Here is a 14281-nt window from a genome sequence, read left to right as displayed (position 1 = left end):
AGCGGCGTGACAGCAGACTCGTTCCCCATCGCGATATTTTTTTTTCCTAGGATGACGAACTCATGACCTGCCCTACTCTGCCTCTGATTGGCTTACCCTGATATTCTTATTCTAATTCTAACCAATCTCACTCATCATGCCTAAACCTAACCAACCCAACCACAGAAGGCAAGGAGTACTTAGCCAATCAGAGGCAGAGGAGGGCGGGTTATGACTTCGCCGTCCTAGGAAAAATAATTTGTCTTCACGATCTGGCACTTGTAGAGAGCACTGAGGCCCATGTGGTGTGTGAATGTGCGGGACACTTTCTTAAGCACTTTTACAAAGCTTTCACTTGGTAATTTCGGCACCTGAATGTTCGCGTAGCCCATTTTTGTAAAATGCTGTTAGAAGCGCTGGACGGAGAGGAGACGGCGCTCTTTAAAGCCGCTGCCGGTAAGAGCTGGAGGAGGCCGGAGGGAGGCAGCTAACTGAGCTACAGCACAGGGTGTTATATTCAGACTAGCTTCCAGCTGAAAGACAGACAGCAAGGACTGAGCTAATATTAGCTACTCTTTTAAAGCCCAGAAGAGTCTCTTCTTCATTATTTGTGTCTTCTGTAGTTTTCGTCTTACGGGTTTTTTACTGTGTTGCATAATGTGTTTGAGCTGCTGCCCACTCATGGCTGCACTTGCTGCAGTGATTTATTAGCTCAGCACTGGCTTGTAGGCAGATAAATGATATTTAACACTTTCACTTGTGCGACATTTCAGTCTTCAATATGTCCGCATGTCAAATATTCATTATCTGGCTGTTACATAATGTCTGAACACCTGTTGTACTTGATAGTCAGGCCTGTCACCGTTTCACTGAACACTACAACAAAGTTGTAGTCCCTTTTTGCCTTTAAAGGGAAAGTTCACCCCAATTCATAAAAAACGTACACTTCCTCTTAATTGAATTGAGTTGAGATTTGGTGCTATCTGACCCAGATACAAACCAGGTAATTACACTAGCATTATATGTGCTCAGTGCCTGTGGCAGCAAATCATACAGGAAATATAATACATTTGCATAAAATTATAAATCATATGTAATTTGGGTGAACTTTCCCTTTAACTCCTTAATGTTTTGCATAGAGTAGAATAATTACAATGAAAAATAAGGGATCCTTATCAAGGTTTATGTTATGTTTGCAATGTATCGGTATAAGTTTTTAAAAACTTCTTTTTTAAAGCAGACTTCTGTTTCTCTCCTCAGCCTCTGTGCAGGTTCAGGTGGAGCCGGTGGGGCGCTGGTTCGAGGCCTTTGTGAGGAGAAGGAACAGGAATGCTTCCGCCTCTTTTCAGGAGCTGGAGGAGGAGCAGGTGTCCTCCGAGGAGTCAGAGGATGAGGAGTTTCAGGTGGAGGAATACGCCATGCTCCGAACACTGGACCCGAAAGACTGGAAGGTATCAGTTCAAAATCAAAGAATTCTGTTGCAGAAAGATTCTCTGGTTCCACATTTCATTTTTGGTTTTAACATATATTTTTTGTGATATTTGATCAATGCATCCCTGAAATTGGCAAATGATTTACCCATATATGTAAATGAACACTGTTGACATCCTGTCAAATGATTTTTATTGTCAATATTTTTATTTCTAAGCTGGACATTAATGTTCACACTAGGTATATATAACTATTTCATCTCTGTGTTGTTACTTTTTGTCAGAATCAAGATCATTATTCTGTCCTCGGTCTCCCCCACTTGAGGTACAAAGCCACTCAGAAACAGATCAAAGCTGCCCGTGAGTATGTTTCCTCCTCCTGCCATCATGGATCCGTTTCTTACAATAAGTCATTTTACTCACATTCTCTGCTGTTTCTCAACAGACAAAGCGATCGTGTTGAAGCACCATCCCGACAAGAGGAAAGCTGCTGGAGAACAGATCGTAGAAGGAGACAACGACTACTTCACCTGTATAACTAAAGGTATATTACACTGCTACTGGTTGTTATCAACACTAATGTTATCACTGAGGGGTCTTTAACTCACCTTATGTTTCTCTGCTTGTCATCTTTTGAACTGCAGCTATAGAAGTCCTGTCAGACCCTGTGAAGAGGAGAGCCTTCGACAGCGTAGATCCCACCTTTGACAACACTGTGCCTTCTAAGAGCGAAGGCAAAGAAAACTTTTTCGAGGCGTTCTCTCCCGTTTTTGATAGAAATGCCAGATGGTCTTCCAAAAAGCACGTGCCCAAACTGGGAACCATGGAGTCCTCTTTCGAAGACGTGGATAATTTTTACTCTTTTTGGTAAGTGGCAGAGTTCTTGGGAGCAGGAAAAAAAGTGTTGCACACTCTGGCTCCATATGCATTTCTCTTTTATTTAGATGACGCTTCGGCCCTAATGCCTTCTTCAAAATCAGCAATAATAGTAGGACACAAGCACTGGTGTGTTATGTAGGCCACACCTTAGTAGCACATCTGATGGTGATTAGACAATCATATTCAACCATTAGGGTGAGAAAAACCATCCGGAGGCCTTCAGTGAGGTGATAAAGCAGGCAAAATGTTAAAACATTATCATCAGCTAGAAAGAATGATGGGTCAGTCACCCTGGACCCAAATGAGGCATTCAGGGAATACTATTCTAAATTATATGCTCCAGAGTCTGAGTAATATTTGAGAAATAGAAGAGTTCTTCACTGGAATTATCTTAAAGTATACGATGACATAGTTGGAAGTGCCTATTGCCAAGATCTGGGAAAGCTCTGTCTGAAATTAATAATCAGCGTTCTGTTAGTATACTCAATAATGATTATGAAATTTCTGCAAACGTTTTGGTTTTAAGGTTATCCGAGGTTGTTCCTTCTCTGATCCATCTAGACCAGACTGGATTTGTTGAGGGGCGTTTATCATCCAGTAACATGAGAAGACTGTATCACATTATCTATAAAGCAGCCCTCTCTGTGGAACCAGCTGTAGCTTTGTCACTGGATGCAGAGAAAGTCTCTGACAGAATAGAATAACTGTATCTATTCTTTGCAATGTCTAAATTTGACTTTGGTCCAAATATTTTAAAATGGGTCAAATCATTACATAATGGTGCCATTTCTTCTGTGGAAACTAACAGTATTTTGTCTAAACCCTTTTGTCTTACTCGCTCTACCCGCCAGCGTTGTCCAGTCTCACTGATGCTCTTTGTTTTAGCTTTGCAACCTCTGGCATGTGTCAGACATAACCAAAAACTAGAGGGCATTGAAACAGGAGGCTGTGACTTTAAATTTAGCTTATATGCAGATGACATTGTATTAACATTAAGTGAACCTGTGCAGTCTATTCCATCAGTGCTACGGCTTATCAATACACTCAGTACTTTACTGGATACAAAATAAACTGGAGTAAATGTGAGGCAATAGCTCTTAACTGTAATACTTTTTCTACTGACTTGGGTAATTCACCATTCATGTGGAAACCTAATGGGATTAAATACTTGGGTATTATAATCATAGCCCCTAGGACTGAACGCTCCAGGTTGATTGAGGAAAGTAAGAGATGGTCTTCTTTGTCGGTGTCACGGTGGGGTGATGTGCTGAAGATGAATATTCTCCCAAGATTGTCATTCATCATGTCAGACTTACCCATGCACTTTCCATCAAACTGGTTCAAGGAGTTAAAATCTTTGTTCTCATCCTTTTTGTGGTGTAATAAGAAACCTAAAATAAGCCTAAAGAAACTTTCAATGTCAAGACATAAGGTTGTGCCAGACATTTACCAATATTGTTTATCTTATAATGTCAGATATACTGTTGCATAAGGTTATGGGAACCCTAATTTAATAGGCAGTTGGAAAAGGCTGGAGGGATGAATTATTGCTAATCTTAACAACAAAGTATCTTTGCGGTTTTATCCAAATCCTCCTGCAGAACTTGATAATCCAATAATCTATATTTAATCCATGAGGTGACGGGGTTCTCTCAGATCCACCAGTGTTTACTCCTGGAAAGTAAAACATCCAAGTTACCTCCTCTTGGAGGGAGTGATACTTTCTCAATACCAATATATCTCAGAGAGGAAATAGGATGATTCAATTCAACAGGATGTGCTGCTACTAGATAATTCATGTATTTACATCTGATAGTACTTCTGTGTTCAGCAGCAAGTTTTCAGTGCTCTATTCGTCCTTCCAACATATGACTTTCCACAAAGACAAGTGATGAGATAAACGAGCGACTTAGTGTGACATGAAATAACTCCTCTTATAGGGATCTCTTTACCTGTGTGAGGGTGTTTAAAACTGTTACAACAGTAAGTATAGTTACACTGACTACAACAACCACAGCAACGGTTGCTCTCAGGGATACAGTAGGTGCTAAAGCAGCTTGGGCTGGTACTGATTGAAGTGAACCAGATGGTCTCTCAGGTTTTTACCTCTTTTATATACCATGAGAGGTCGTTCTTTGAATGCACCATTGAGCTGACAATCAGATTCAGAACTGGTGTCAGAACAGCAATAGAGCATTTCTCTCTGTCTAAAACAAGTTAGAAGTAGAAGTTAAACTATTATTTCTGCTGTTAAAGGTACAACTTTGATTCATGGAGAGAGTTTTCATACTTGGATGAAGAGGAAAAGGAAAAAGCTGAATGGTGAGGCTCTAATACACACATTTTGGAGACCTGTGCGTTAGATCTTTTAAAGTGTGACTGACTTGTTTTAACTTTTCCCCTCCAGTCGAGATGAGAGGAGATGGATCGAAAAGCAGAATCGAGCTTCCAGAGCTCAGAGGAAGAAAGAAGAGATGAACAGAATACGAACACTAGTTGGTACAGAGCCATAAGATATTTCATAAAATCCTTAACAATATATGGTGCACAAGTCAGGAAATCACTGATGAAAGATATCTGTGAGATTGATGAGTTGTATTGGTTCGTTTGCAGATACGGCCTACAGCTGCGATCCTAGAATAAAGAAATTCAAAGAAGAAGAGAAAGCCAGGAAGGAGTCTGAGAAGAAGGCTAAAGCTGAAGCCAAGAAGAGAGAGCAGGAGGAGAAGGAGCGAGTAAGTCTCATTCACATTCACTCAAGGTCTGAACACCAGATATACCACATGTCCTTTAACTTAACTGTGCTGGAAACATCAGTAAAGACTGACCTTCAACCTTACATGGAAACAGTGTAAGACTTGGGAAATTTGTAGTTTACGTAATTGTTGACTCTTATTTTGAAATTCTGTTATCGCTTTGTCAAATGTTGATCAGTCAGTTATATGTGCGTTACAGGCCCGTCAGGCGGAGTTGGAGGCGGCTCGTTTGCTGAAGGAGAAGGAGGAAGAGGAGGCCAAGCAGGTGGCCCAGCAGGCCAAGAAGGAGAAGGAGATCCAGAAGAAGGCCATCAAGAAGGAGAGGCAGAAACTCAGGACTACCTGCAAGGTCAACTCTCATAGAAACACTCTTTGCTAGTCTCACAACTGTGCAGATACCTGAGATCAGCATGAACCGTGGTGCTTTAGTTCATGTCATCTTTCTTCACTCCACAGAACTGGAATTACTTTGCTGACAATGAAGCAGACAGCGTGAAAATGATGGAGGAGGTGGAGAAGCTCTGTGATAGGCTGGAGTTGACAAGGTAGAGTAAAGTAGATCATCACTTTTATGAATTTGAATGCTTTCAAGGGATACATTTACTTTGGAAAATTGGGGTCAGGAGATGTTGAACATTTATGTTGTCTGTTTCCAGCCTGCAGTCACTGAATGAAATCCTGGCCTCAGGCTCAAAAGAGGACAGCAAGATAGCAGTGGACAAGCAGGTATGAAGGGACATAGCACTTTCTTTGTAAAGATTTTTTTGTCAGTGTATATAAAGTCCTCACCGGTGTACAAACATCTGTCCCTCTACTCAGGTGCAGGAGGTGAACGCCCAGCTGCAGAGAGAGAGGGATGCCGAGGTTCAGGCCAGGCAGGCGGCTCGCAGCGCCGAGCAGGCCAGCGGAGGAGGAGGAGGCGGAGGGAAGGGCTGGAACGAGGAAGACCTCCAGCTGCTCATCAAAGCTGTCAACCTGTTCCCTGCTGGAACCAACGCCAGGTAGACACTCAGGATTAAAATAGTAACTCTGCAGGGCAGTGATGAGCTCGATGGCTTGCCCATGTTTTTCAGTATGTGGGGTTATTTTAGGTGGTTGCACTGGCAAAATATTGCCTGCAAAATATGTGCTTATCACTGATGTGATCATTGTCGTATTCCATAAAAGTTCTTGACAACGGAAAGTGACCCCTTTTTTTTCTGTAGATGTTTGTTAGAGCAGGGGTTGATACATTTATTTCTTAGTACTCACCAGTACAAGTGGAATGTTTTTGTTCCTCCCTCCAAGGATTTTTGGTCCACTCTGTTATTCTTCTGTCAGCTTTATTTGTCACATCATGATGTAAACGTCTTGTCATGTGTTGATGCAACTCTATTTGGATATGAATCCAAAAAGTGATTTTAATATGATTTTATAGTGTTCATTGTTTTTCCATCCAGATGGGAAGTTATTGCCAACTATATGAACTTACACTCCACCAGCGGCATGAAGAGGACAGCCAAAGATGTCATCAACAAAGCCAAGAATCTACAGCGGCTAGGTATGCTCAGATACGAGGAAAACAAGATTGAAGGATTGATTTATAAAACATCCAAACCACATTCAGGGCTGTAAAGTTCTGCATTACTGAATGCTTTCATTTTTCTTTTGGTGGTTTTTAAAACAAAAACAGTGCCAGGATATAAATATTTGACTGTGCTGATAAAGTTAATTTTAAGCAGATATAACAATATAAACATTGAAGTGGAATGCAGTTATATGTACCATCATTGATCATGAAGATAAGATGTCCTGTTGTCATCTCCTCAGATCCGCTACAGAAAGATGAGATTAACAGAAAAGCCTTTGAGAAGTTCAAGAAGGAACACTCTTCAGTAGCACCCTCCATAGACAACGCTGTGCCCTCCGAGAGGTTTGATGGTGAGTGATATCTGTGTAACTGTATCAAAAATGTCATTAACAGACCAAGAACACAACAGTGGCAGTTTAAGTCAAGACTGGTCAGCATTACATCTGTTATGTCATAGTTTATATCCTAACTGGGAAAAAAAAAGATTCCTCCAGTCATGTGTTCTTGATGTTGGGCTGTTTAATTTGTTGGAAGGGAGGGAAATTGCTCAATGAATTAACTGTTAGAGAAATATTCAGCAAATGACAAGTTGTGTATATATATGTGTGATAACCTCCATGTAGAATCATCCTTCTTCTGAACATGCAGCAGTAAACACAGTAAAACTTGAACCTGGAGAGCCTTGTCAGAAACCAAACCTCAGAACACATTCACAGTCCGATCAGTGTCAGATATTCTTAAGAGGTGTGTAACAATGACCTGCTGTCTGTCATCCCTCAGCCTCTGGTGGTGAGGGTAACGCTGCCCCCTGGACCACAGAGGAACAGAAACTTCTGGAACAAGCCCTGAAGACCTATCCAGTCAGCACACCTGAGCGGTGGGAGAAGATCGCAGCCGCCGTCCCCGGACGAAACAAGAAAGACTGTATGAAGAGGTACAAGGTAAGATAACGAGGTGGTCTGTTGTTGGATTTTAGACTTGTTACCAGCTAACTAGTATTTAGGCTCAGTTTTCAGTATATGAGGTCTACCTAGCATAAACAGTTTCAGTCTGATGAGCAGCCCTGCATGTTTCATAAAGGTGTTGAGTCAACTTTATGGTCATTTTGCTGGCTGTAGGTTTAGGTGTTGCTGCTGAAATTTTTAGATGAAATATAGAAATGCCCCAATATAAACTAGTGTCCAAATAATGCTGGTCTTCTAACATTTATTCTGTTTGTCTGGCAGGAACTGGTGGAGATGGTTAAAGCCAAGAAAGCAGCACAGGAGCAGGTGGCAGCCAAGAGTAAAAAATGACAAGAACCACAAAAGACAATAGTTTCTGTGTTATTTTAACATTATTGTGTTGGTCTTTATTTTATAATAAAAAAATTAAAGGAGGAAAAAATACTACAGACAATACTTAAATACGGAGTTTGTGTTTCTATGCTGTACAGTTGTTGTGTGAGGTGTCTTCAGAGGTGTCGGGCTCAGGTTCTCATCCAGAACATTCCACTGCGGATCTGGTTGTAGTCTGGCAGCTGTTCAATTGGACCTGAGACAAAAAGGAAAGTGTGTTTAATGCCAACTTGGGTTTTATTTTGTTAGGCCATCCAGTTTTATCAGATATAACACTGTACTTAAAATAATTGCTGGGAACACAGTGTTATTGCCAAAAATAGGTCCAACGGAGCAACAAACATGAGCAGTTAGACATGTTTTAAACAAACTCCCAGGCTAGCCAAACTTATTTGGAAGAGAAAACAAAAGGTGAAATGTTTGCTGAAACTAACATCCATCACAGTTTACAGACAGACTTCCTGGTTAAACTCTAACTCTCAGTTTTTCCTCAAAATAAAGTGGTAACTGAACTGTCAGCTTGTTTAATTGTCTCAGTGCTTGTGTTTGTTGCCCTGTTGATCCTATCTTTTGGCAATGTAACTATATTCTGAAATCTCAGCAAGTATATTGGTGAGTACAATTTAATCATAACTTACGGTTTGTAATAAACTGTAGTCTCATTTAAATCCATTCAGAGCAACTGCAACCAATTGGTACTTTACATATTAGGCTAACATTGAAGTTCAATTTATAGTACCTCTGAATGCTTACTGCATCATTAGATATATATTAAAAAAGGACAGTCCAGTCCACATTATATAACCAGGACACATTAAAGCTGCACTTTGGGAGAAACTAGCAGCTTAAAAAACGGAAGCAGAGCATTTTGTCCCTGTACAATCATTTCCTCCACCCACACAGTGTCACATTCAAACTGTCTTAAAACAATATTTTTCCTCTCTTCCTGTATGCAGTTGATTGAAATCACCTTTTAAAGTTCTTGAATACTGACTCATCAAAGGTTTCTTTTTGCTGCCTTCATGTCACATTTACACAGAGCAACTTGAGCTTTCATGAGTTCAGAGACAGATGCTACATACGAGGTAGAACAGAATTCCTCCAAAACAGGTTCAAACAAGTATTGAACAAGATTACTCTAAATCCATTATTAAAAAAATAAACAACATACCGACTGCAGCGATGGCAGGAGCTTTGTTGTAGATATATTTGGTGCACACATCTTTAATGGTGGTAGCGTCGATGGCCTGTTCAAGGGCAGATAAAACATTTAGGAAATATTAGACACAGAAACAGTTTCTTCATTTTATACTTTTGAGTTTCCATTAAATTCTACTAAGCATGTGGAGCAAAGTAAAACTTAAAGGCTGAATAAAACAGCATATTTACTACTTTTGAGATATTTCTCATTGAAAGAGGATGTTGGTTTGGGACAGAAAACAGTGAAGATCATTCTGTAAGCCAATGTGGCACCATTTCAGGAGAGGAGGGTAGTTTGAACAGAAATTACTTGAATATTTGAGGTATTTTTGTTAGTTGAGGTTGTTATTTGTGTCTACGGATGCAGCAAAGTCACCATTAAAGGCTAAGTCACTTTTTTCCCCAGTACATCTTAAAACAACACTCAAATGGAGATAGATTCCTTCCTAACACTATTGTAACGGAAGGAAATTCATTGTAATGTGCAGTTGAGGCTAATATGAAGTGTCAGCAGTCTGAGTTAGCCAAATCAGGTGGGCTATCTTCAGAAGTCTTCAGTATAAAATTGCCTCTGTGAGAGAATGAAGGAAATGCCTTTTTAGCACAGAATGAGATGCTGTGGATTTTGTGAACCATCTCTTACATCACAGATGTGTTAGGAAGTGTTTACAATGTAGATAAGTGAGGATTTATTTAGGACAGACTTGAAAGATTGTAAACCTATACTTCTGGCAAAATTAATAGTTTCCTTTCCAGACAAGATTGGGAGTTCACAATGAGCCCTCTATCAGATATCATTTTCTTGAGTATCAGTAAAGAAGCCATTACACTGGATGGAAGTATGTGAGGCTGTATAGTGAGTGACTGTGTCCACTCACATCTATTCTGGCCTCCAGCTCATGCAGAGGGATCCTGCGACTGTAGCACAACATCTGCCTGCCGATGTCCTCGCAGATAGGGGTGGATCCTGGAGAGAGATTAAATAAACACGATGATGTTAGGAACTTCACTGCTTCTCTGATAATCAATGCTGCCTGATGTGATGCTGCCTTACCGTCGAGATGCAGGAGCATGTTGGTCTTGAGCAGATTTTTGGCGCGAGCCACTTCGCTCTCCGTCACACTTGTACAAAGAGACATCCTGACCGGGAGCAACGACAAAACAAAAAGTTAAGCAAACAAGGCCTAAACTCACCAATTTCTATAGTAAATCTCATTTTCCTGTCAGTGTGAGTGCACTCACCATTCCATCTGAGTGAAGTGCATCATGTCGTTGATGGTGCCGGGCTCACACACCATGTAGAGCCCCCACAGGCCTGTGTCTGTGTAGCAGGTGTTGAAGGACTGGAAGCTGTGGCACAGGTTTCCCTGACAAGCCATCTGAGCCAGTTTACTGGACAGATTCTGGGTTCACAAAGGACAGAGCAGAGATGTAAGAGCACTGGAGCAGGACCTGTACAGTGTCTGCTGCTTGATTATTACATACACACTGCTGTCTGTCTGTTCAGAAATATGTTGCAGGAAAACATGTACATGTGTGAGGAGCTTTTAAAGTTGCGGTGTCCAGATGAAGATGTGTAAAGAAAAGGTACAAATTAAAATGTGAAGTTTCATCAACACTCACCACTCCTCCACCGAATGAGCGGTCCCAGTTTCCAATCAGAGTGTTTGCCACCATGAGAGGGATGGTGTCAGGGTGCGACCACCCGACCGCCTCCACTGCGATGGCGATATGAGCCAGGGGCATCTTGTCGTCACGTACGCGGATCTGACGAGGAAAAGGTGCAACACATTCAGCGGTCTGATGTAACATTTTACCTGATTTCTTTTTGTGGATTTATTGTGTGGTGATGTGTGGTATTGTTAAGACTGAAAACTACCTCCCTACCTCACTTCCTGTGAAGTGGCACGGAGGAAGTGCTGGAGCCTCGCCCTCATATCTTCCAGGAAGCTTTCCAAAGTGATATTTGGCCAAATCAATGAGCTCATCCTGAGAAACTCCTGATTGAAAACAGATGACATAATATCCTGAAGGTCACAACTGCCTGAAACTCAGATTTTACTTTGGTATGAATACATGTATTTGGTTTGGGCCAAAAAAAAAAAAATCAATAATAATAATGTCAGTTTACTTTTGTTAGTGTCTTCCATTCATTCATACTATCATACCCATCAGTCTGATTCTTATTGTTTTACTATTCTCAGTGAACACAGTGAAAAACTACTAAATGCTAGTGACAAACAAACGATATGTGCATCATATCAGCCCATATGAACCAAACAAATGAGGAGATTAAGAGCTCTCACCTCCAGCAGCAGCCAGCACTATTCTGGGGCCTTTGTAGTGAGTAGTGATGTACTCTACCAGGTCTCCTCTGTTAATCGTCCTGCAATCAACCAAACACACAGCTGACTCACAGCATGGAACAGAGATGTACAACAGAGAAGAGAACAGAAAGCCAGACTTTGTCACCACTAATCAAAGCAGTTGTATGTCTTACTTGATGTTCTCGGTGGGGCCCAGGATGGTCCTGCCCAGTGCTGTGGACTGGTACGCGGTTGCATGCAGGTAATCGAAGACCACTTCCTGCAGATTGGTCTCTACTTCCTGCATCTCTCTGAGGATCACCCCTCGCTCCCTCTCGATCTCTGCCTCGCCCAGCATGCTGTTCTGGATGATGTCAGCCAGGATCTCCACAGCTTGAGGGGGGAAAAAAAACAGCAAATTTTTGGGAGGGAAATGTAACTATGGTTGTGCTGTTTACCAGCTTTCCTTCAACTTACATCATTTACTTCATTCAGTGATTTCCTACATTTCCCACAATGCCTTTTGGACTTGTTTTTCCCTGTAACATTAAGCTCCTCTGACCACATCGTACCTCGTGGAAGATCCTTAGAGAAGGCCTTAGCGTAATACACAGTCTGCTCCCGGGATGTGTAGGCGTTCAGGTGCGCCCCCATGTTCTCAATCTCCAACTCCAGATCCAGCTGGGAGCGCTTCCTGGTACCCTGTCAAACACACACACACACACAGATAACAAACATTAGAATATGTTTTATAATATAAGAACAAAAACATACACTCTGTTCTTTGTTTCCCTAATCATACATGTTATATTCATGTCATTATTTTAATTATGTTGCCCTACAGATTTCCACTGTTTCCATGTGCTTCTAGCAAGTTTTGCAGGTCTTTTACGAGTATGTTTTAAACTACAGTGTTTTCTTTATTATTCTTGAATATGATATGTGCAAATAAGAAACATTAAAAATGCTGCTGCACTGTTATCATCTCACCTTAAATGCCATATGTTCCAGAAAATGTGCTGTGCCATTATTTCTCTGATTCTCATAGCGGCTGCCAGCGTCTATCCAGAGGCCCACCTGGAAGAAGTCAGAAATGAATGAATGAATGAATGAGGAGACTCATCCAAAGGTTTCCATCAACCACCTGCTGACTCCACTCCACTACCAGCAGACTCCAGAGGGATCCTGTTCTATCTCCTATCTTCATATGGAAATCAATGGAGTCTAATCACCAAAGATCTTTCTGTTGCTAACGTCAAAATATATTGTTACACTTCCAACTGATCTCTCCTTATTGAATTTGACTGAGTTTTAAAAAGCTGATCATGATATATAGGCAAATATTTTAAATGTATTATTATAATAACAAATAATACTAAACTTTATTTGTATAGCACTTTTCTTAAAACAGTGTTTATAAAGTGCTTTACATACAATAAAACCCAAGGAGACAATGATGTAAAATTACCACAGTTAAATAAATAACAAAGCTGCATAATAGAAAAATAGAAAATGAAAATAATAAAATAAGTATTCATAAAATAATAATAATATAACCACATAAATAATCTCAATATGGATCAAACTGTGACAAAGCTAAAGCAGGAAATTTCACAGCTGAAAGACACTTGAACTATGTAAAGATGACACTGTTTCTAAGTTACATCAATCCTAGTTTGGTAATTCTGTTCTGCAATTTCAACTTTGATACATCTGCAATAAGCTAATATCGGCCAAGTTAATGCTCTAGCTCTAATTTTAATATAAACACATAGAATTTGTATCTTGTTTGTATCCATCCATTCAAAAGTAGCTTACAGTGCATGTGGGGAGCCCAGAATCCTCAGAAGCCACACGGAGCCCGTTCTCTAAGGAGGTCACCTTGGTTTCAGGAACATTTAGGGCCACCTGGTGAGCAGCCTGAGTCGCCCGGAGTCTGTGCTGTCCTGCTGAGAGCTGCAGGGAGAGGACACACACACACACACACACACACACACACACACACAATGGTGTTTCCATCATTTCAGGGGACATTACTTTGACTTACATTCATTACCACCACATGCTTAACGGTAAGCATAACCTACCTCTTAATATAACCCTAAACTTACCTTTACTTTAAACCAAGTCTTCACCCTGAAATTAATACTTTACGTTAAGGGTACTTGCTTTATGTATCCATAAGGGAGGCAAGTCCCCACAACGTCAGGAATATCTGGTACACACACATGGTTCAACAGCCAGTCATGGTGACATAGCAAACACAGAGCCATGTCGAGAGGCTTACCCCGTCAGATTACACACCACAGATACGTCTTTATATCTAATGCTATATACTGACAGCTTCTAAAGAAGCGTTAGGTCGGATAAATGTCTGTAAACACATTCTTCTTACCCTGCTAAGAGAATTAGTCTTCAGTAAATGTCTCTGAAGGAGATATCTCCCGGCAGACGTGAGGCGCTGTAAGGACCCAGCCATATTGTTTATGTCACCCTGCGCAAGTGCAATTTTCAATGACGCAATCATGACGCAACATCCACCGGGGCGCAAGCGGGATGATTTTCAAAGTAATGTTGGAAAGAGACTGTGCGTGTATTTTTTGCAATTCAGACAGGGAAACAATATTTCATTTGTTTTTTCACTGTGCTCACTCAAATTTGTTAGATATGCAAAACTTTATAAATAGGAACATGGGTAGATCTACTAATGCACAGACTGATGTATTTGATGTTAAGTTGTATTTTGTGTTCAGTGGGTTGGATAGCAATATATTGTATTCAATTCAGCTGCTGATCAGCTGCTCGGTAAAGTTCACATCCACAA

At 40.8% G+C, this 14281-nt stretch overlaps 2 protein-coding genes across 2 annotated transcripts; one reads left to right on the top strand and one right to left on the bottom strand.

Annotated features, from left to right (window-relative positions):
* Positions 1–234: 234 nt before the first annotated feature.
* dnajc2 (DnaJ (Hsp40) homolog, subfamily C, member 2) lies at positions 235–8002 on the top strand. The gene is made up of 16 exons (XM_044344026.1): positions 235–435; positions 1240–1430; positions 1694–1769; positions 1855–1953; positions 2054–2276; positions 4545–4610; positions 4696–4787; positions 4902–5023; positions 5244–5393; positions 5501–5589; positions 5701–5770; positions 5864–6045; positions 6484–6584; positions 6854–6964; positions 7395–7555; positions 7841–8002. Exons 1-16 carry the CDS (start codon positions 381–383, stop codon positions 7907–7909), a joined length of 1857 nt encoding a protein of 618 aa, XP_044199961.1. The 5' UTR covers positions 235–380; the 3' UTR covers positions 7910–8002.
* On the bottom strand, positions 7940–13971 carry pmpcb (peptidase, mitochondrial processing subunit beta). The gene is made up of 13 exons (XM_044344035.1): positions 13853–13971; positions 13276–13413; positions 12448–12534; positions 12030–12159; positions 11652–11850; positions 11458–11537; positions 11039–11151; positions 10775–10918; positions 10394–10554; positions 10206–10291; positions 10030–10118; positions 9123–9198; positions 7940–8147 (listed from the first exon to the last, which is right to left on the bottom strand). The coding sequence occupies exons 1-13, from the start codon at positions 13934–13936 to the stop codon at positions 8083–8085; spliced, it is 1452 nt and encodes a 483-aa protein (XP_044199970.1). The 5' UTR covers positions 13937–13971; the 3' UTR covers positions 7940–8082.
* Positions 13972–14281: the final 310 nt, after the last annotated feature.

Source organism: Thunnus albacares, chromosome 23, assembly GCF_914725855.1.
Source record: "Thunnus albacares chromosome 23, fThuAlb1.1, whole genome shotgun sequence".
NCBI lineage: Eukaryota > Metazoa > Chordata > Actinopteri > Scombriformes > Scombridae > Thunnus > Thunnus albacares.
The sequence above is the reverse complement of the archived record's forward strand: the minus strand, read 5'-3'. Positions and strand labels throughout refer to the sequence as shown.